Here is a 23,027-nt window from a genome sequence, read left to right on the forward strand (position 1 = left end):
CAAACAAAGAGACATTGTAACCTTCGCAACCATCTTGGAAATCAGAGCTGTACCCGAGACTCACCCAGTTCTCCTTCTCTTGCAGACTCCTTCAGGAAAAGATCCTTGTACATAGTCACACCTGTAAATAAACGCACTTACCTTAATCCTCGTCTCCGTGTCTGGTCTTGGTCTCGCTCTATGGACAGAAACCCTCGAGTTGTGACAATAATCATATTTCATTTTTCTAAATCTTAGTAATCAAGTAAACATATCTCAATTTAATTCATTCATGTGTTTTTCACAAGACTTAAGAAAGCATGTAAACAATCTGTGAATAACTGATTAAAGATCCACAAGTGTGTACACATGTCCCAAAGCAATCTCGATTCACTAAGATCAGAATGGACTTCTCAGAGGACAGTTACTGAAAGATAACACTAGGTCATAGGTCATGAAAAAGGGGTGCTTTTCATGCTACACTTGTTAAGAATGATAGTTTTCATGTACGAAGCACTGACATCAATTTTTAAAACCCTAAGTTTTCAACTCGTGTTGCTTAAAAACATTTTAATGTCATATTTTATTCAGTTGTTAAATAAACCAGCCATTAGGGAGCACAAGCCAATGTATCTCTTGTGCCGGTCCCAGACCTAGGTAAATTGTGAGAGTTATGTCAGGAAGGGCATTTGGCATCAAACTTTTTGCTTAAACTAAAATGTGAGTACACCCAAGCAACACCATACCGGATCTGGCAAGGCCTGGGTTAATAACAACTGCCAACAGTGCTCTTGACAAACACTGTGTGGCAGAAATTGTTCAACTATTAGTCAAAGACCTCAAGGAGCGAAACATGCGTGGAGACAGAGGGAGAAGAGAAAAGGCAAGAGTGTAGGACTGAGGGTAGCAACCCTAAACATAGGAACAATGACAGGCAAAGGTAGAGAGCTGGCTGACATGATGAAGAGGAAGAAGGTAGATGTATTATGTGTGCAAGAGACCAAGTTGTATGGAAATAAGGCTTGCAGCATTGGGACAGGGTTTAAGCTGTTTTACCATGGTGTGGATAGGAAGAGAAATGGAGTAGGGGTGGTCCTGAAAGAGGAGTTAGCAAGGAATGTAGTTGAGGTGAAAAGAGTGTCAGACAGGGTGATGTGTCTGAAGGTAGAAGTATAAGGTACGATGTTCAATGTTGTCCGTAGTTATGCTGCACAGGTTGGATGTGATGTAGATAAGAAAGCAAAATACTGGAAGGATCTTGACGAAGTGATATCTGAATGGATATGTTGGTGAAGGAACCAGGGGAGATGAGGATGTGATGGGCAGGTTTGGTGTCAAGGAAAGGAACCAGGAAGAACAGATGGTGATGGAATTTGGATAAAAATGACTGTACTCAACACCTGTTTCCAAAAGAGGAAGTAACAAAGTGTAACTTATAGGAGTGGAGGAAGGAGTATGCTTATAGGTAGGTAGGTAGGTACATTTATTTATATAGCACTTTTCAGCACGAGGCGACTCAAAGTGCTTTACAACACAATAACAAAATTACAGACAGAGTTACAGAACATGATAATGAAACAAAATTACAGACAGGTACAAGATACAATGATAACTAATTGTCTAAATAAGCTAAGCTAAACTAAGCAGATCTAAGCATGACTTAATGCACAGAACTAAACTAAGCTAAAAGTAAAACTAAAACTAACGGTACCGAACTATCTAAAAGTATAGACTACATTCTCTGTAGAAGAGAGATTCTGGACTGTAAGGTTGTGGCAGAAGAACAAAGATCGAGAGTGTGGCCAGACAGTATTGGGTGGCGGTGTGTAGGATGGCTGTTGTGGTGAAGACAAGGAAAAGAGTAAAGGTAAAGAAAATGACTAAATGGTGGAAGTTTAGGAAGGAAGAATGTTGGGAGGAGTTCAGAGAGGAGCTGTTGGCTCTAGGTGGTAAGAAAGAGCTTCCAGATAGCCATAAAAACTGTGGACCAAAAAATGGAAAAGATTGGTGAGGATGAAATTTGGAAAGCTTCAAAGAGAATGAAGAAAGGGAAGGCAGTTGGACCTCATGACATATCAATAGATGTATGGAAATGTCTAGGAGAGATAGCACTGGGATTTTTGACTTGATTATTCAGTGGCATTTTTGAGAGTGACAAAATTACTGCAGAAGGAATGAGAAGTATGTTGGTGCCAGTTTTTAACTCTTCCAAAGCCCTCCAAAGAAAGAGAGTTAAAGAGGTAGAGAAGCTCTTGTAAGTTCAGATCACGTTGTAGCAACTACAGGGGAATAAAGTTAGTGAGTCACACAATGAAGATCTGGGAATGAGCTGTGGAGGCTAGACTTCAACAAGTATTTCTGGGCAGCAGTTTGGTTTTATGCCAAGAAAGCACCAGATTTGTCATCTTTGATTTGAGGATGCTGATGGAGAAGTACAGAGAGGGTTGAAAAGAACTTCATTGTGTTTTTGGGGATTTAGAAAAAGCATATGACAGGGTTCAGAGGGAGAAGCTGTGGACGATAACTTGGATAGGTGGAGGTATGCACTTGAAAGATGAGGGATAAAAGTCAGCCATAGCGAGACAGAGTATGTGTGTGAATGAGAGGGAGACAGGTAGAACAGTCAGGCTACAAGGAGCAGAGGTCACAAGGTGCAGGACTTCAAGTATTTAGGGTTGACTGTTGACTGAAAACAGGGAGTGTGGAAAAGAGGTGAAGAAGAGAGTTCAGGCAGGATGGAGTGGATGAAGAAAAGTTTCAGGAGTGATTTGTGATAAAAGGTGGCACCAAAAGTCAAAGGAAAGGTTTACAAGACAGTGGTGAGAGCAGCTATGTTGTATGGTTTGGAGACAGTGGGACGGACAAAAAGACAGGAGACAGAACTGGAAGTGGCACAGCTGAAGATGTTGAGGTTCTCCTTGTGAGTCAAGAGGATGGAAAGGATTAGGAATGAGGTCATCAGAGGTACAGCACAGGTTGAAGGATTGGGAGATAAAGTTAGAGAGGCCAGACTGAGATGGTTTGGACATGTGCAGAGGAGGGGCAGTGGGTATATTCGTAGAAGGATGTTAGAGATGCAGCTGCTAGGAAAAAGTCAAAGAGGAAGGCCAGAGAGAAGATACATGGATGCAGTTAGGGAGGACATGAAGGTAGTTGGAGTGAGGACAGAGGACACAGAGGACAGGGTTAGCTGGAGGAGGAAAAGGCACTGTGGTGACCCATGAAAAGGGGACAGCTGAAAGAAAAAGAAGAAAAATCAGTTATTTAAGCAGTTTGCAGTTCTGATTGTTTAAATTACTTTGTCTGTAGCTTGTTTTTGTCAACGTGTTCACAAATGTCTGTGTCATTATGATATTGTAAAGGATCTGTATTCAGTGCTGTTTTCTGACAGCACATGTCTGACTATATTGTTAGAATTGTTTCCTAAATTAAGAATTTTATTTGTGTCTGCATGGTGATGCAGAAAAAAAAAATCCCACATCTTATTTTGTTGTTTTGAAATATTAACCATCATGAAGAATGATCTGAGCCAATTATTAGAATTACTTAGTTTCACACTAAAAGTGAGAGTAATTATTTTTTTTTAGAAACTGTTTGCTGGGCTGGAAGTTACCCAGTTTGTTCCAAGTTAAAGCATCCTTCATTCCTTTTTTTAATACTTTAACTATAACTTCTCAGAATTAAACAACTAAGGCAGAAAAAACACAACAACAAAAACAACAACATAAACAAACAAACAAAAACAAAATCAAACAGTCAAAACAGTCTGTCAGCCTACTGGTGTAGTGATAAAAGAGGATAAAAATGTGCACATCAGTCGAAAGTGTGTGAGACAAAGTTGAAAGAGAACAGGCAGTTCAGGAAATAGTGTTTACAACAGTGCACCATAAAACATCCATCCATCCATCTTCTTACACTTATCCGGGGTCAGGTTGCGGGGGCAGCAGCCTAAGCAGGGAGACCCAGACTTCCCTCTCCCCAGCCACTTGGGCCAGCTCCTCCGGGGGAATCCCAAGGCGTTCCCAGGCCAGCCGAGAAACATAGTCCCTCCAGCGTGTCCTGGGTCTTCCCCTGGGCCTCCTCCCGGTGGGACGTGCCCGGAACACCTCACCAGGGAGGCGTCCAGGAGGCATCCTCACCAGATGCCCGAGCCACCTCAACTGGCTCCTCTCGACGTGGAGGAGCAGCGGCTCTACTTTGAGTCCCTCCCGGATGACCGAGCTTTTCACCCTATCTCTAAGGGAGAGCCCAGACACCCTGCAGAGGAAACTCATTTCAGCCGCTTGTATTCGCGATCTCGTTCTTTCGGTCACTACCCAAAGCTTGTGACCATAGATGACGGTAGGAACGTAGATCGACTGGTAAATCGAGAGCTTCGCCTTTTGACTCAGCTCTCTCTTCACCACGTCAGACCGGTACAGCACCCGCTTCACTGCAGACGCTGCACCAATCCGCCTGTCGATCTGCCGCTCCATTTTTCCCTCATTCGTGAACAAGACCTCGAGATACTTAAACTCCTCCACTTGGGGCAGGACATCTTCCCCGACCCGGAGAAGGCACTCTACCCTTTTCCGGCTCAAGACCATGGCCTCGGATTTGGAGGCACTGATCCTCATCCCGGCCGTTTCACATTCGGCTGTGAACCGCTACAGTGATAGCTGTAGATCACGGCCTGATAAAGCCAACAGGACCACATCATCTGCAAAAAGCAGAGACGCAATCCTAAGGTCACCAAAATGGCTCCACTCAACACCTTGGCTGCGCCTAGAAATTCTGTCCATAAATGTTATGAACAGAATCGGTGACAAAGGGCAACCTTGGCGGAGTCCAACTCTCACTGGAAACGAGTCCGACTTACTGCTGGCAATGCGGACCAAGCTCTGTCACCGGTCATATAGGGACCTAACAGCCCATATCAAAGGGCCTGGTACCCCATACTCCCGGAGTACCCCCACAGGATTCCCTTAGGGACACGGTCGAACGCCTTCTCCAAGTCCACAAAACACATGTAGACTGGTTCGGCGAACTCCCATGCACCCTCAAGGACCCTGCTGAGGGTATAGAGCTGGTCCAGTGTTCCACGACCAGGACGAAAACCACACTGCTCCTCCTGAATCCGAGGTTCGACTATCCGATGGACCCTCCTCTCCAGAACCCCCGAATAGACCTTACCAGGGAGGCTTAAGAGTGTGATCCTTCTGTAGTTGGAACACACTCTCCAGTCCCCCTTTTTGAATAAGGGGACCACCACCCCGGTCTGCCAATCCAGAGGAACTGCCCCCGATGTCCACGCAATATTGCAGAGTCGCGTTAGCCAACACAACCCCACAACATCCAGAGCCCTAAGGTACTCTGGGCGAATCTCATCTACCCCCGGAGCCTTGCCAATGAGGAGCTTTTTAACCACCTCAGTGACCTCAGCACTGGAGATTGGAGAGCCCGACCCAAAGCTCCCAGGCTCCGCCTCCCCAATGGAAGACATGCCAGTGGGATTGAGGAGGTCTTCGAAGTATTCCGCCCACCGACCCACGACATCCCGAGTCGAGGTCAGCAGCACACCACCCTCACTATAAACAGTGTTGGTGCTCCACTGCTTTCCCCTCCTGAGATGCCGTATGGTGGACCAGAATCGCCTCGAAGCCATGCGGAAGTCTTTCTCCATGGCCTCTCCGAACTCCTCCAATGCCCAAGTTTTTGCCTCAGTGACCACCCGAGCCGCAGGCTGCTTGGACTGCCGGTACCAGTCAGCTGCTTCCAGAGTCCCACAGGCCAAAAACGCCCGATAAGACTCCTTCTTCAGCCTGACAGCATCCCTCACCGCCAGTGTCCACCAGTGGGTTCAAGGGTTGCCGCCGCGACAGGTTCCAACTACCTTGCGGCCACAGCTCTGAAAAGCCGCCAAACAATGGAGGCACAGAACATGGCCCCCTCGGACTCAATGTCCCCCGCCTCCCCCGGAACATGTTCAAAGTTTGGAAACCAGCACAGTGCTCAAGATCCAAGGGAGTACACCTGGAACAAAGCATGAACACATGAACGAGGCATATACCATAAACTCTGGTCAAATCCAAGAACGAGGCATAGATACTAAATCCTGGTCAGGTAGCTATAACACACATACCACACATGTTAACACACTGACATTGAAGTGCTGGCAGACGACTCCCTTTAAACCTCCCTGATTTTTAATAACATCATAAATTTATCACCAAAGCCAATTTTTTTAGAACTGTGAACGAGTACTTCCACTCAATTTGGTGGAATGCCTGCTGAGCATCTAATGAGATAACTGTAGAGCCAGGACGGTTAGTCTGGTAAATAATGTTTAGGAGTCGATGTGTGTTTGAAAATAAATACATGTTGGGGATGAAGCCAGTTTGATCAGGATGGATCAAGTAAAGTATGTGTTTGTTTAAACGATTGGCTAATACTTTGGCAAATATTTCTTGGTCGCTGTTTAAGTAAGCTGTTTTAGTGAGCTTGAAGGACGGCATGGCCCAACATTGGAACAGTTCCTGCCTTTTTTCAGGAGAAGGCAGATATTGGCTTGATATAAACACTAAGGAAATACTCCCTTCTTCACTGAAGCATTCACCATACAAAAGAGAAGAGTGGCAATCAAATCTAAATGACTTTTATAGAATTCTATTTCAAACCTGTCTAGACCACAAGCTTTGCCACAGGAAAATGAGTGGATTGCAGATTTGACTTCTTCAAGAGTACAATCAGAGTCCAAGTCCTCCTTTGCAGATTCATCAAGAACAGGCATGCTTAAACTGTTTAGGAAATCTGCAAGATCAGAACTGGTGGCACTAGACTTGGAAGAGTACAAATCACTGTAATAATTTTAAAAACTGTCATTTATAAGTTTAAGGTCAGTTAGCAGATGGCCAGAGGGGGAAGAAATTTTATGTATTGCTCTATCTGCAAGTGTGCCTTTTATTTGTCTGGAGAGTAATCCATCAGGCTTTTCTCCTAGTTCAAAATGTTTTTGTTTAAGTTTGCAGATGTAATTACCAATGTGTTCCCCAAGCATGTGATTGTAATCAGACTTTATTTTCAAGATAGCACTGAATGTATTTTCATCATTTGTATTGCGATAGCTGTCCTCCAACACTGCCAATTATGCCTGAATATCTGAAAGATGCTGCGATCTGCCCTTTTTGATTGAAGACTGAGAAGAAATAATGTTATCCCTTAATACCACTTTAAATGACTCCCACAAAACTGAGTCCATTTTCATTAAAAAGAATAAAGTCTGAAACCTTGGCTGAAATATATTCCGGAAATGATATGTCCAAATAAGGGGGGGGAATTTACAATCAATAGAAGGAGCACAAAGGTTAAAGTGGATCTGTATTAAGAGAGGCATGTGATCAGCCGCAGAATATTCATCACGTCGCGGTCGTTGTGCACTCTGGCGATGATGATCCGTGGTTGTTCATTGGGAAGTGGCTTCGGCCTCAATCCGCGATGCGCCCTATCTATTTTTATAGGCTTGGGAAAGTTGTCATCTCCAAGCAGCTCCAAGATGAGTTTTGAAACAAACTCTATAGGACGACTATCTTCTTCCCTCTCCTTGATGCCAACAATTCGAATGTTTTGTCTGCGCGAGCAACCTTCCAAATCGTTCATCTTTGCTTTAAGAAGCCCGTTAGCCACAGCTAGGTCACCGAAACACATGCATCAGTAGAGGAAAGAGCCGTATCTATGTTGTCTAAGCGGTGCTGGTCCTCACTGTGTTCTCATTGCAGGGTTGGTAAACAAGGCTCAATGGAGTCCAGTCAGCCTTCCAGCGACTTCTTGAGAGAATCTACGAGAGCGGAGCTTTTAGAAAGCTCATCTTGGTGGCTATTGACGGCAGCTAAAATAGCCACGTTGCTAACAGCTGAGCACACCTGAGAGGTCGACTTCTGGGTTTTGTCTTTCATTGGCATGGTGTAATCAACCAAAACTTCAATATACTGATGTTATGAATGTCTACTGGTCTTCCAGTGAAAAAAAAAAGCTCTGGCGTAGTAATTAAATGTTAAATGGAGGTAGGGATACGGAGCTCTATAAAAACATGTCTACTCCATTACTGCACACGAGCGCCCCCAGCATCTTTTATTCTTCACCCCCATTTTGATACCTCTCCACCACATCACAAGCACATATTAAACAGAGCTGGTAGAGACTCTGCTTTCTTCACATGACCTTCCTGTTTAGTATTCCTGCCATGTCAGCAGAATTAAATTGGGATCAGGCATATAATACAAATGACTTATTAAAGGCTGCAAATCAGAGCTATGGGTTAGAGCCTGAGCAGGTGCCCAGCCTACCCAAGCACTGCAATCAGCACCCACACACAATGATGTTTATAAAAAATGACACAAACTGAAATAAAATAGCTGTTAGAGAAATATGATCACACTATATATACATAATAAAGGGGTCAGCCACCAGTAGGTGAGTGAATCATCATATATTTGGGAAAAATAAGTTATTCTTGTACTATATTCAGTTTATTAAAGTTTGTTTTAACAACGTCTGTTGTTAGAAATTTATAGCCACAATTTTTTCAAATACTATTTTCAGACTTGGCACCAAAAGTGCATCATAATCTTTGCTTTTGATGAACTATTAATGAGTTGACCATAAACAAAATCTGAGAAAGATTGAAAAAGTCTATTTACAATAGTGAAGGCAGTATTTCACTGGGCTGTGACTGTTGGAAGCTAGTTGACAAATCAAGCAAGAAAATATGCAGATTATTAGTTACAGTTTCACTGAATGTTGCATATTTGCAACCAAGCGACCAGCAAGCCATGCAGCTGCATTTTGCATGGCCAGTTTTTGAAAATCACAGCTTATTTTTGTGTGCATAGCTTGCAAAACTGCCGTGCACATTTTTTCATACCCCACCTCCATCCACGTCATATCCAACTTAGTCATCTTTTTACCCACTTTGGCAGCTACTCCCATATTTATGATTCAGTATACTGGAGTACACTTTTAAAATGAAGATAGGTGAATTTGGACTAATTTTTTGCAAAACTTTTTTTTTATCTTTGGCATTGCTTTTGACCTGAATATGTTTTATTTCATTGGAGTGCTTCCATGTAGTTGTCAAAACACAGCTCTTGAAATAGGTTGGAGTTGGTTGAGGCAAAATCAAGGAAGGTACAATATGGGTTTGAGACACTCACAGCACCTCTAACTATTTTGAGACAAAATTTTGTTACACAAATCAATAATTCAAAATTCAAACCACAGGACTGTGAGACTTTGTGATAACATAGCTGACATCTACACAACCCCTAGCCCAACCCCATTTTCCTCAGATGAGACCGAACATTTATCTTAAGGGGACCTAGTGGCTTGTTGGATCCTATGCTTTTGCATAATTTGCGTATATCAAGAAACGGCTCTTTTGTTCTCAACTCAGAACAAACAGTCATGCCTTAATGAAAAAAGTGAATTATTTTCAGACCTGTTGTGTCACAGCTAGATATTTCTCAGGCTGCACCTTTTTATGTTTTTTAATAGTAAAAACATCAAATTTAAATAAGACATTTTTAATTGAAGAAGTTTTAATTTATAGGTTGGAAAACTTAAGACACTGTATGTGGAAGTGTGCCACTAAAAGGCAGCTTTTAGGTTTATATACAGATGCATGCAAAATTGTTTGTACCATTTTGATAAAAAAAGAAACCCACAAAGGTCACTGAAATAACTCAAAACTGACAACAGTACTAAAAAGAAAAAAACATTTAAAAAATCAGCTGATGGAAATCAGTCATTAAAATCCAGTCCAACAAATTTATCAAAAAACCCCCAAAAAACTAAGAAAAGTGGTCTTGACAAAAGGATGGTACACAAATTAATATTTTGTTGTACAACCTTTTAAAGCAATCATTGCAAGCCTTCTATTTCTGTAACACTCTATCAGTCTTCTGCACATGTCAACAGGTTTTTTGTCCCTCTTCTTGTGAGAAAACTGCTCCAGCTGTCTCAGCCTTGAAGATTGCCTTGTCATGGCATGTTTGGGGTCTTTCTACAGATATTCAATAAGATTTAGATCAGGGCTCAGAAGGCCACTTCAGGGTAGTCCAATGTTTTATTCTTAGCCATTCCTAGGCATTTTTAGGTGTGTGTTTTGTGTCATTATCTTGCTGGAAGATCCATGATCTGCTGCTGAGACCAAGCTTCTGACACTGGGCAGCATATTTTTCTCCAGAATGGCTTGATAGTCTTGAAATGTCGTAGTACCCTGCACAGATTCAAGATATCCTGTGCCAGAGTGAGACCTCCTCTGCCTGGAGGTCTCACTTTAAAATCAGGGACAACCTATCAAAAAACAAAGGTTAAGGTTGGAAAACTATTGCCCTCATTGCTGGATCTGAGCTGGACATCTAGCATTTGGGCTGGCAAATGCAATGATAGTTGTTCCAATTCTGTTAACTCACAACATGCACCAGTGTGTAAGTGTAGATGAAGATGGGAAAAAAAGACTTTTCAGTTCAAAAGAGATGAAAGATGTCTTGGGAATGTGAATATTCTTATTTTTAAAATATGTTTTTACTTTTATATTTGTGTTTTTACTTTTTATATTTGTGTTTTTACTTTTTATACTCAGGGAGGCAAACTACTTTGTTGTACTTCAGGGATATTTCAGAGAATAATTGTATGTCTTGAATTTTCTGTTAAGCTGCACAGGTTCCTCAGAGAAACATAAATGAGTCTTTATGCAAACAGGACCATTCTGACTGAATGTATTTCTCCCTCAGGTAGATATCTTGATCTTTTTTTTCTCCACACTGGTGATTTTAATCATGTTTTAAGCTCATGGTGTATGTCAGTTTGTTGCTTCCCATAATTAAGGTTGAAGAAAAAGAATAAAACTAAACAAAAGCTAAAAAGTTAAAACCAGAAAAACTCTTTCTAAAAGGTAAAACCAGCAGAAAAGTAGCTAAATCAGCTACAAATTAAAAATAGGCCAACATTAACAAAACAGTGAATAGAAGGTAAAATGAACAAAACAGTAGAAAAAAGATAAAACTGACAAAAACTGTAACCCAAAATCTAAATGGTAACACAATAGCTAAAACGTCAAATTTGCAAACAATAAAAAAATTAAAAAGCACCTAAATATGTACAACTAGCAGAATAGTAGCTAAATCTTATAACAGTAGTTGGAAGCTATAACTAACTAAACTATCTAAAAGGTAAATTGGCAAAACTGTGTGAAAGCTAAAACTAGCAAAACAGTAGCTGAAAGCTTAATAATTCTAATAGTATTTAAAAGCCTAAAGCAAGACAAGGCAGCTTTATTGTATAACACATTTCAGCAACACAACAACTCGAAATAATTTATGTAAACAAATAAAAACATTGTGACAAAGTGCAAAATAACAATTAAAGCAAGTAGAAAGATAAAATGTAATATTATAGACACTCAAAGTAGGATCATTTCATAAAATTAAAAATGTTTTTTGTTCATTATAAAATTAGCTAAACCTAACAAAAAAAGCTTAAAGCTGAAATTCTAGCAACTAAGTTGAACATTTCAAAGAGTACAAAGTTTTTTAAGGGTTTGATGAGATCTCACTGCATTTATAAAAGTGAAAAAGTGTAAATAAAAAGTTATATTTGTAATGCCAATTAGCAGCTGAACTTTTTGATTCCTGTATAGATGAAATCACTGAAACAATGATAAAGTAGTCCCAAAAATCTATGCAGGAAACTACAAAAATAAAAAAGTGTAAATAATGACTTAGTAATCACACAATAAAAAGAAATGAGCTAAAATTATGAATTTTTTAAAGAAAAGTATACAAACGCTGCAAACGATATTTCATGTCAACTTCACCAAATTTCAAACAGATGTGATTGATCAAAATATGTAAACTGAAAGTACAGTTGTTGACAAAAGGAACGTATTGCCAGTTTAATTCCAAGTTATACCTAATTTTCTAATCAGCTCTAATTGAATGATTTTATTTCAGTTTTTTACAACAAGAAAGATGGCTGAGCAGCTGTGTTGTAGGTGGCAATGTATAATGAATTATTTTTAAGATAAATTTATTTATGTGTAATTATGGCCCACCTCTGAAAGGTAAAAAGAAGGGGATAATGTTTTTTAAGGGGTATGGACTCTGTCAGAAAGAATTTGTATGCAAGGGTAGAAATGTGTGCATATTAGTCAACAGTTGTGCATAACTAATATTTGTAATCTTTCGAATAAGGCAAATCAAATACAAAACTTGAGTTGTATGTTCTTTCTATAAGAATACATTTTAAAAAGTTCATGAACAAATACAAAGTTCAAGTTTACAGATGTGGTTTATTCTTTATGAATACTATGACTGTGTATACAAATGTTTTTCTTCGAGAATACAAATTTACTACAGTGATCTAACGTCACGGGGTCACAGGCTGGTTAATGGAGCACAGAATACAAAGATTTGCATTGCACATGTGCTGTAAATGCTTCTTTCAACCTAACCCTAGTCTGAGAGAGGCCAGGATTAAAGTGTCATGGTTTTAGGAAGACTCTTGACCCACATGGAGAACCACTTTGTTAGGAAGCTGAATAAAGGATTTTATTTACAACAAATAATCTGAGGCAAATCTCCAGGAAAACAATGGAGCAGGAAGTGGCTTGTGATCCAGGAAGAGCACCGATGTAACCAGCAAATTATGGAGAACCTGATGATCTAGCAGCAGTTGAGGAGACTCGCAATTGTCACAAGATGAGGTATCCAAGAATGCCGAGTAGACCTTAGAAGTTAAACACAAGAAGATTAACAAAGTCAAGCAAAACTTAGAGCAACAGTTTACGCAGGACCGATGACTCAAAGTACCATGTTACGGTAACACTCTGGTAGCACTCTAGCGCCAAAGTGCTGGCTGTGTGCTCTTCTTATACTCTCCCAGAGACACCAAACAAGCCACAGGTGTTGGTAACAATTACCCCGTCCAACCTTCAAAGGTAATCCTCTGGCTCCACCTAGTGGAAAGACAAAAAACCCACACTCCAGCTTCCGAACACAAAGTGGACTGCTACCATCTTAAAACAGCTTCAATCTCAAAAATGTCTTAGCTGACCACCACCAGTAGGCAAGGCAGGTGAAGTGTCTTGCCCAAGGACACAATGGCTGAGACAGCCGGAGCGGGGGTTCAAACCAGCAACCCTCCAATTACAGGACAAACCCCTACCGCCTGAGCCACTGCCGCCCCAGCAAACTGATTGTAATGTAAAAGTTTATATAATAGCATTTGAATAAACAGGTATGAATTTTTAAATATTAGAGATGTTTTGTGAGTCAGCTCGGATGAGCCGTCATAAGTTGGTTAGCACAGTTGGTCCACCCTCCAAAGTGAATCAGTGTTGCCTTAAAACAACTCAAATCTTCATAATTTACCAGTGGCTTATGAAGATGTTGTCATTCCAAAGTTCAGCAGAATCATTATGGTATATCCACAGGAAGTGTCCCAGGCTGCACAAAAAAATACTATACTTAGCTGATGCTACCACTATTTACACTTGCAAAGAATCATAGAACTGTAGGTAAACAAGAGAAATTGTATTTGCATGAAAACTGAGTGCTGAATGATTTTTCTAAAATTTGCTTTTGAAGGTGGAATTGAGCTGTTAAAGCTAAAAAAGCCAAACACTAGCTAAAGGTATTAGTATCAAGGATAGCCTGGAGCTAAAAGCAGCAAAAGTTAGTTAAAAAAAATAAAACATAACAGGGGAGTAACTAAAAAATAAATGTGACAAAATATTAGGTAAAAGAAGCAAAGGTTAGCTAAAAGTAGCTAAAGGCTGGATAAAATTAAAAGAAGCGAAAGATTAGCTAAAATCTAAAGTAGCAAAAGGCTAGTAAAAATCTAAATGTGACAAGAGCTAACTAACATCTAAATGGAACACGATGCTAGATAAAAGCTAAAAGTAGTAAAATGTTGGAAAAATACTAAAAGTAACAAAAAGTTTATTTTCAAATTATTAATATGCTTTTAAAGCCCTAATTGGTCTTACCCCACTCCACCTCTCTGAGGTACTATCCCCCACCTTTCTCTCAGAACAGTGGACTAGCTGCTCCCGAGTGTCCTAAAATCAAAACATAAGCTTACAGGGAATCATGCTGTTGCTGCTCATAGAATATGGAATGGCACGTCCGGTTGGGACGCAAACAAGATGGCAGCTTAAGTTAGCGGCTCGAGAAAATTCTCACAAAGAAACCAAAGGTAACTCCAAAACTTATCAGAAGTGTAATGAAGGGTGGGAGAAGAACAAGAAGACAAAGTAATATTAGAGAATTCACAAAAAAAAACAGACAAACTTCGAATTACGGTGCCAACATGTCCGAGGCAGAGAGCAGCAAACAAAACCAGCATGGGGGGGAGGAAACAGAGTGAGTGTGTGTGGGTGGGGTGTTCTGCCGGCCAGCAGAAGACCTAGGGCTGGTCTGTGGTCGTTGTCGAGCGGGCGGGGCGGTGGTGTGCACCTTGTGGTGGGCTGAGGTGGCTGGCGGGTTGTACTTGGTCTGGATCGGTGGGTGGGCTCGGATGTGGGTCCCTGGCTGGTGCTGGCTCATCTGTTGTTTCATGGGCAGCCTGGGGTTGCTGGCGTGGACCGGGTGGTTTGGCGGGCTCCCTGTTCTCCTGCCCTGCTGGTCGCGCCATCGGCGGGATGTCGGCCTTGCTGGTTGGGTGTGCCACAGAGGATTGTAAGAGGAGCTGTGGAGGGGTCGCGTCCTTTTTCAAGTCTGGGGCTGCTGGGGTTTTTGTTGGTCTGGTGGCGGCGGTGGTGTTGCGGTGGTTCGCACATGATGGCAATTTTATTCCAGTAAAACTAGACCAAGGTGTCACAGTCTGCTGTTCCTGCCACGCCTTCTGCTCTCAGTTCACTACTCTTAATAACTTTCCACTGCCTCTCTGCCCATGTCACGCCTCTTGGTTCCACGCCTCCTGCAATCTACCTGATCATCTCCACCTGGATCCCACAGTACAAAAGCTCTCTCTCAACTCCGAGCCAGTGCCAGATTATTGAACGGTACTCACCCAGTAGATGTCCAGCGATTCCTCACAGGTCATGTCTGCCTTGATACCCACGACCCCACGCCTGACTCTTGTCTCTTGCCTGGTGAACGACCTCTCTTCTGGACTCTGGACTTTGCCCTCAGGATTCTCCCCTACTGGTTCTGGTTGCATCTCTCTGTCTCCCTGGCTCTGACCCCTTGCCTGTCCCCGGACTCGTCTCAATGCCTCAGCCCCACAACAAAGACTGACGCTGCTCCCAACTCGCAGGCCCCGGCTGTCTTACCTGGTTCCAGCCAAGACCCGCTCCAGCCGTGAGTGTCCTTTCTTGAACTATCCTTCCAACTAGTCTGGGGTTCTCTAATAAAAGGTTAAACCTTTGTCAGTGTTTGCTCGTTTTGACTCCACTCACGTCTGGCCTTGTCACAAGGATTTAACACATGGGAAGATAGGGGAATAACAGCTGTCTGTACTACAACTAAGGATGGGAACATGATGAGTTTTCAAGAGCTAAAAGGAAAATATCAATTAGAGAAGAATGATTTATTTTGTTATCTAAAGATTAGAGATTACTTTTTAAGAGAAATTCAAGGCTCACGGACATTAGAGGGTTTACTTAAATGTGTGACTAAAACCTACACAGGGGAAGGAGTTAAGAAAATAGCAACACTATATAAGATTTTAAGAGAAAATAACCCAGCTACAACTATATATATAATAAATGGGGAAAAAGAAATCAAAAAGGAAATATCTTCTGGAGAAGGGCAGGATATGTGTAGAAGCCAAAGTACGACAACAAACTCCAGAATCTGGAGAGAGTTTGGTTGGAAAAACTTAATAAGATTTTTTTATTACACCCAAAATCAAGAGTAGGCCACCTAGGGCTCACCTTTTATGTCAGAGATTATGTGGAAATATGGAAGCGGATCATACACATTTTTTGGGAATGTCCAAATCTGCACTCTTTCTGGAGAGAAATAAATAATTCAATTAGAAGAATTTGCAAATACTCAATACCTAATGAATTTAAAATAATGTACCGGGGAAATACAAAAAAATATGTGCTAAAAGAAAATATGTATTTGGTCAAGATTTGACTAATTGCATGCAAAAAAGCCATAACAAGGAACTGGTTCCAGACAGCTGCCCCTTCGATACAACAGTGGCTGGACATTTTCACAGATAAATGGGGAAAATGGACAATATACGACACCCAAGAGGAAACCTGAGATAACCCAAGTCAATCACCAAGATTTCAGAAATTTTAAGACACTTGCAACCTTTATGTTCACTGTTTGTTTTGTTTTTTTTCCTTTTTTATGTGCATTTCAAATATGTTCACTGGTTTATGTTCCTTACTTGGAAATCAAAAGTGTAGCCACTGGTGGCTATCAATCATTTTAAATGTATAATGTACAAACTTGTGTTCACAGAAAATTTGAATAAAAATTCAAATGAAAAAAAAAGAAAATGGAATGACCTGCCATGGATATTAGACAAGCCTCTACCCTGTTTTTTGTTTGTTTGTTTAATCCCTTCTTAGAACAGACTTCTTCTTGGCCTTTATCTAGCCAAGATGTTGGGTCTTTAGTTTTTAATTGATTTTATTTGCTCTTATTTGTTTTTAATCATAGGTCTGTTTTGACTTGAAGGGTTTTTTTTTTTTTTTTTTACATTTTATGTGTTCTTATGCTTTATGTACCAATACAGCACTTTGGTTCTGTGGTTGTTTAAAGTGTTTTAGAAAAAAGCTGCTATGCTATAGTATGACTATCCCTTTGATGTTAAAATTTCACACTGCTGTGAATCTCTGTAAAACACTGACACTTAAAATGAGTTTGCAAACACCTACAAATATTTTTTTGGTTTAGAAATTTAGGAGCAATCTATTACTATATGTGTAAGATGTAAGTATTAGATTTGTTGAATATATTATTGAATTTTGCTGCATTTGTGCTTTAATTTCTCCACAGACACCCATTGTTTCCCCTACTGGCACTGTTGTTTGAGAAGTGTGAACAGGCCACACAGGGATCTGAATGCATCACATCAGCCAGCTTTGATGTGGATATTGAAAACTTTGTCCACCAGCAGGAACAAGAGCATAAGCCTTTTTTTAGTGAAGATCCAGAGCTGGACAACCTGGTAAGCAAATGGTTGTGACAAAGTAATGGTCAGTAATGAATTTACAGTACTTTACAGTACTAGTTCAAGAGTTCTGTGGTGGAATTATGACAATTATGCTTTGTTAGTTAACATAGGCACTTAAAAAAAACTATCTAATGCCATAAATGATAACTCCAACTCTAAAAAAGTTGGTATGTTTTGTAAAATGTAAAGAAAAACAGAGTGCAATGATATGCAAATCCCAATGAAACATATGTGGAAGTAAATATGTGCCATCAGGATTTGAATAAAAATGAATCTGAAATTTGAATGTTGTATATTTGTGCTTACTTTCTCAGTGTTAACATGAATTCAGAATATATTTTTAACCTAAAAAAAATAAAATGTCATTTTTTGTACATGTTTGCAATTTTCATTTGTTAAAACAAATCATATTCCTATTTCAAAGTCATCAAATTTTCAATATATATATATTTTTCAGTTTAATTTTTCAGTGTAAAAAAAATTCAGCATATAAAAAAATTCAACTTTTCAAAATTCAAATGCAATATTTTCAATCGTCAAATTCAACTTGCTCAAATTCGCTGTTCCAAATTCAGCGTCTAAAAATTTGCTGTAAAAATGGCAAGGTTACTTCAGGTCACAGACATTAGCAATCGATGTCAGATTCCAACACCCAGCTAGTCACATGACGCAGAATTTGATTTTAATATTTATTTGGTCGGGTTTAGGTGACCCGGAAGAAACTTTATGCGACAGTTCAGGTAATGTGGTAGCTACTATGGCGGTGCTAGAACCACTGATCGAGGACATGTTTAACAGTGGTTTGATCCTTGGAACAAGTCTCCATGGCCGATGGGTCCGACTGGATTATCCGGTCCTGATTGATCAATATTGAACAAACATAAATATGTAGATGCCTCATTACGACCCGGAGCGCATCCGCCGTCGCCGCCATGTTGGACAGATCTCTCCTCTCTCTAAGAGCCAACAGGAGGAAACACAGAGCGAGCCGCTATGACCGGATTTTATATCACGAGGGATTATCTTTCACAAGTAAGACTGAACAATAATTTTGGTTATTTGACCATTTATTATATTATGTTATCATAGCTAACATTATTTGGTAAACAACAAAATGCTAACAGGAGGAACTAGTCCTCCTCTCTCATTAGCTCTGTCTGTTGTTTTTTCTTCACATTTTGAAGGTTTCCCAGTAACACAGATTTAAGAAGGCAATGGGAAGCTGCAGTAAGAAGGGAGGGTTTGGTTGCTACAGAGTCTCAGCTCTGTAGTGAACATTTCAAACCAGAGGACTTAGAGATGATGTGACCCCATCTGTCTTCAATTTCCCAGCTCATTCTCCAGTTGATTTTTTACTTCAATGTGAGACCCTGGAATGACCTGGAGTTTTTAAAGACTACTTTTCTGTGCTGTGTATGCTTACACAGCACAGAAAAATATAAAGAAGTTATTAATGTGGTGTATACAGAAGGCTCAGGATTGTGTGTGTATGTGTGTGTATTTGAGAAAGTGAAATAAATTTGAATGAACAATCAAACTTGTTTCTTTATTAAAATATGAAATGTATTGAAATATACATCTATTAATATGCCGTACTATATGTCTGTCTTTGTTAAAGGACATAAAACAAAGTGTTTTAGCATGAAAGTACGTATTTTTAATGTCTGAAAGCTTCCTGTATCGTAACGACATCTCTGCTGTTTGTAACAAGCCAAACTGTATGAAAATCATTTAAAGATTCAGAAAGTTCTGATTATTTTAGTTGGGCATACAGCTTCCTCAGTTCAAAGAAATGAACTGGGGGACGTGTGAAGGACCCAGCCAAGATGGCGGCCGCGCTGACTCGTCAGCTCCAACAGACAGCGCCAGTCTTTGAGGTGTCTATGTAAACAATGTCTATGATGGCTGGTAACAAGATAACGTTTGTTGTTTGCTAGCGCTCCTTAACAAACTTCCGGGTCACTTAAACCCGACCAATTAAATATTAAAATCAAATTCTGTCCTGCAGCCCGTTTTTAAATATATATATATATATATATATATATATATATATATATATATATATATATATATATATATATATTGAAAATTTGATGACTTTGAAATAGGAATGGGAATTTTTTTAACAAATGAAAATTGCAAACGTACAAATAATGACACTGAATTTTTTTTAGGTTAAAAATATATTCTGAATTTATTTTAACACTGAAAAAGTAAGCACAAATATTCAACATCCAAATTTCAGATGCATTTTTTATTCAAATCCTGATGGCACATATTAACTTCCATAAACATAGTAAACACAAATGTTTAAGCTAAGAAATGTTACCATTTTTTAGAAAAAAATATGGTAGTTTGGAATTTTATGGCAGTAACACATCTCAAAAAACATTTGTTGCCATGTTTCCCGCTGTGAAGTATCCTCTCCTGTTAACAAGAGTCTGTAAAAGTCCAGGAACTGATTATACCAATTGCTGGAGTTTGTGGAGGGGAATATTGTCCCCTTTTTGCCTGATAGAGGATTCTGGCTGTTCAACACTTCTTTACTCGATTTTTCATTTTATTTTCATGATGCACCTTATGTTTTCAGTTGGTAAGAGGTCTGGACTGCAGGCAGGCCAGTTCAGCACCTGGACTTACCCCCATCTCAAAGCCATGCTGTTGTAATGGATGAAGTATGCAGTTTGCTAATAACACTACTATGACTATTCCATTTATAAAGCACCTAAAAAACATCCACGGCTGCAACAAAGTGCTGTGTAGACACCAAGCTAATGTGGCTTAGTGTTACATCAACAGGTTCAACAACAACAAGGGGGGGGGGCAGTGGATCAGAACCCAGGGAGACGGAGACAAATTAGGATTAAAATTAAACAATTTTATTCCCATGAAGAGCACTCAGGAAATAAAACAGGTCTGGTCTTTTCTTTAAAAAGGTACAATAAAATATTCTATTAAAAAAAACAAAAAGTTTTTTAAAAAGCTAAAAAAAGAACCAGTAAAATAAAACTGTTGTCAGTCCAGGGTGCAATTGTCCTCCCGTTTCCAATAAGGAGGTTTAAAAGTTGTAATCCAATACAGTTGAACCCAGGACAGGAAGCCTCTTTGTTACGTCCTGCAGCCATCGTGATCTCCGCCGCGTTGTACGCCTGGTGCAGTCCACAATGGGCCCAGCCGCTGCTGGATTCCGCCTTCCCGCCACCCTGCAAACACAAGCAATCTCTGGCCAGGAATGCAGTTCATATGACAACTGATCTCCTCCGCGACCCTCCCAATGAGGCTGTCTCTGCAGACATCAGGGGAAAACTACTCACACATGCGGGCAGAGTTCCACCTCTGCCCCACTGTCAGTCCCACCCGTTGTTTTCCACTGATCACTGTCAGTTGTGGAGATGATCCACGTTGCTCCAATCAGTAGCTTTCACCTGGCGCTCACACTGCGTTTTTCTCTGCTGCACCTGGCTGCTATGTCCTCCCTCTCCTCCTGCACTCTGAGGCCTCCACCTTTTAGGTGTTTCGACAGCTTCTCAGGCAGGTCTGTGAAGACAGTTGATAGGCTGCTTCCAGGCACGCCCACAAGTTTGTAGGTGACTGTCATCAAACACTTTGTCCTTTTACAAAGACTCCACAGTGGATCAAAACGACAATAAAAACATGCACAAAAAACAAATAAAACAAACACAAATTTCTACTGTGTGACATACATGTAAAATCAAGCAAAATTAAAAGGATAAAACAAAGAAACAATAAAAATAGTTAAAACCACAATAAAATCAAACAAGACAATAAAACACAAGTTAAGAACAAGAACAAGTCTTAAATCATGCTCCTTTGAAACAATCAGTTTAAAAATTTATTTCATACACACTGAGAGTACAAAGAACCGCGCTGGGCCACGGAGCCACCAGTCATCATCGGCGGTCTCTCAAAAGTGGCCCCGACTGTGACGGTTCGCGAGCAAGGGGAGACCAAAGTGCAGCACAGTGGCGTTAAAGTCCTTTATTGTAGTTTCAAAACCAACGTAGCTTGAATAAGCTGCCGGCGCAGCTACATAACATGAGTACGGAAGGGACCGTGACCTCCAAATGAGGAACCTGCACCAGGTGCGAAGCTTCTCAGAGGGAGAGAAACCAAATGAAGAACAGGTGTGAGAAGAAAATCAAAAGACAAATGCCAGAGAGAAAATGAAAACCAGAAACAGAATCTCAAAAGTGCAACTGGAGGAGTGGCGACACTGGTTGGAGGGCACTGAGACTCAATTCCTGATCTGGACAGATCATAAGAACCTCGCCTACCTCCAGACCGCCAAGAGGCCCAACCCCCGGCAAGCCAGGTGGTCATTGTTCAGGTGCTCCAAGAACGTTAAGCCCGATGCCCTGTCCAGACTATGGTCCGGCCCAGAGACCTCTCACAGCAAGGAACCTATAATTCCGGCCACCATGTTCATCAGCTCCCTCACCTGGGATAAAGAGATAAAGGGATTATGGTCGCTCAACAGACGCTCAACAGACGGAACCAGATCCAGGTAGAGGACCCCCCGGAAAGACGTATGTACCAAGTTCTGTCAGAGCCAGAGTGCTGGACTGGCTCCATTCCAGCCAGTTCTCCTGTCATCCAGGAATTAACTGCATGCTGAGCTTAACTACCAGGTACTTTTGGTGGCCATCTCTGTCAGCTGATGTAAGGGAGTTTGTGACTGCTTGTCTCACATGTGCTTGTTTCAATGGTAGCAATCGACCCCCTGCAGCACTTTTGCAACCGTTACTGGTCCCCAGTCGACCATGGTCCCACATTGCACTGGACTTCGTCAAAGGCAGCTCTAAACAGCTGAGTTTTCAGCCTTGATTTAAAGGAATTTAGTGTTTCGTCTGTTTTGCAGTTTTCCAGGAGTTTGTTTCAGATTGATGGTGCATAGAAACTGAAAGTTGTGTTTGGTTCTGGTTCTGGGGATACAAAGTAGACCAGAACCAGAAGATCTGAGTGTTCTGGAGGGTTGATACGACGATAGTAAGTCTTTAATGTATTGCGGTGCTAAGTCATTCAGTGATTTATAAACTAATAGAAGTATTTTAAAGTCTATTCTCTGAGCTATAGGGAGCCAGTGTAGGGACTTTAAAACCGGGGTGATGTGATCTATTTTTCTGGTCTTAGTGAGAACACAAGCAGCAGCATTTTGGATCAGCCGCAGCTGTCTGATTGAGTTTTTTGGCAGATCTGTGAAGACATTGTTGCAGTGATCGAGACGACTAAAGATGAATGTGTGCATAATTTTCTCTAGGTCTTGTTGTGACATTAGTCCTTTAATTCTGGAGATTTTGTAACTGTTTTTATGTGTCCCTTAAGGTTCAGGTCTGAGTCCGTTACTAGGTGGACTCCACCATTACTTTGGTGACAAAGGGCAATCTTGGTGGGGTCCAAATCTCACTGGAAACAAGCTCAACTTACTGCCGGCAATGCGGACCATGCTCTGGAACCAGTCATACAGAGACCTAAGCCAATATCAAAGGGCCTGATAACCCATACTCACAGAGTACCCTCCACAGGACTCCTGGAGGTATATGGTCAAACGCCTTCTCCAAGTCCATAAATCAATCAATCAATCAAATTTTATTTGTATAGCACATTTCAGCAGCAAGGCATTTCAAGGTGCTTTACATAATTAAATAAAAACAGCATGTGACGTTGAATAAACAGTGAGAAAGAGAAAAACATCGAAGACATCAAAACCCTGCGCTCTAACCCTAATTTAGCCATAAGCAACTCTAAACAGGTGGGTTTTAAGTTGAGATTTAAAGGCACCCAGTGTTTCAGCTGTTTTACAGTTTTCTGGAAGTTTGTTCCAAATTTGTGGTGCATAGAAACTGAAAGCTGCT

The 23,027-nt window shown here is 40.7% G+C and overlaps 1 protein-coding gene across 2 annotated transcripts in view; it reads left to right on the forward strand.

Moving 5' to 3' along the window:
• Positions 1-23,027, forward strand: part of pknox2 (pbx/knotted 1 homeobox 2) — a 278,934-nt gene that overhangs the window by 184,852 nt on the left and 71,055 nt on the right. For both annotated transcript variants that reach the window (XM_037979124.1, XM_017437059.2), the window contains one exon: positions 16,977-17,148. In XM_037979124.1, coding sequence (XP_037835052.1) covers positions 16,977-17,148 — 172 coding nt within the window. The remainder of the gene's footprint in view (positions 1-16,976; positions 17,149-23,027) is intronic.

Source organism: Kryptolebias marmoratus, linkage group LG13 (assembly GCF_001649575.2).
Source record: "Kryptolebias marmoratus isolate JLee-2015 linkage group LG13, ASM164957v2, whole genome shotgun sequence".
Taxonomy (NCBI): Eukaryota; Metazoa; Chordata; class Actinopteri; order Cyprinodontiformes; family Rivulidae; genus Kryptolebias; species Kryptolebias marmoratus.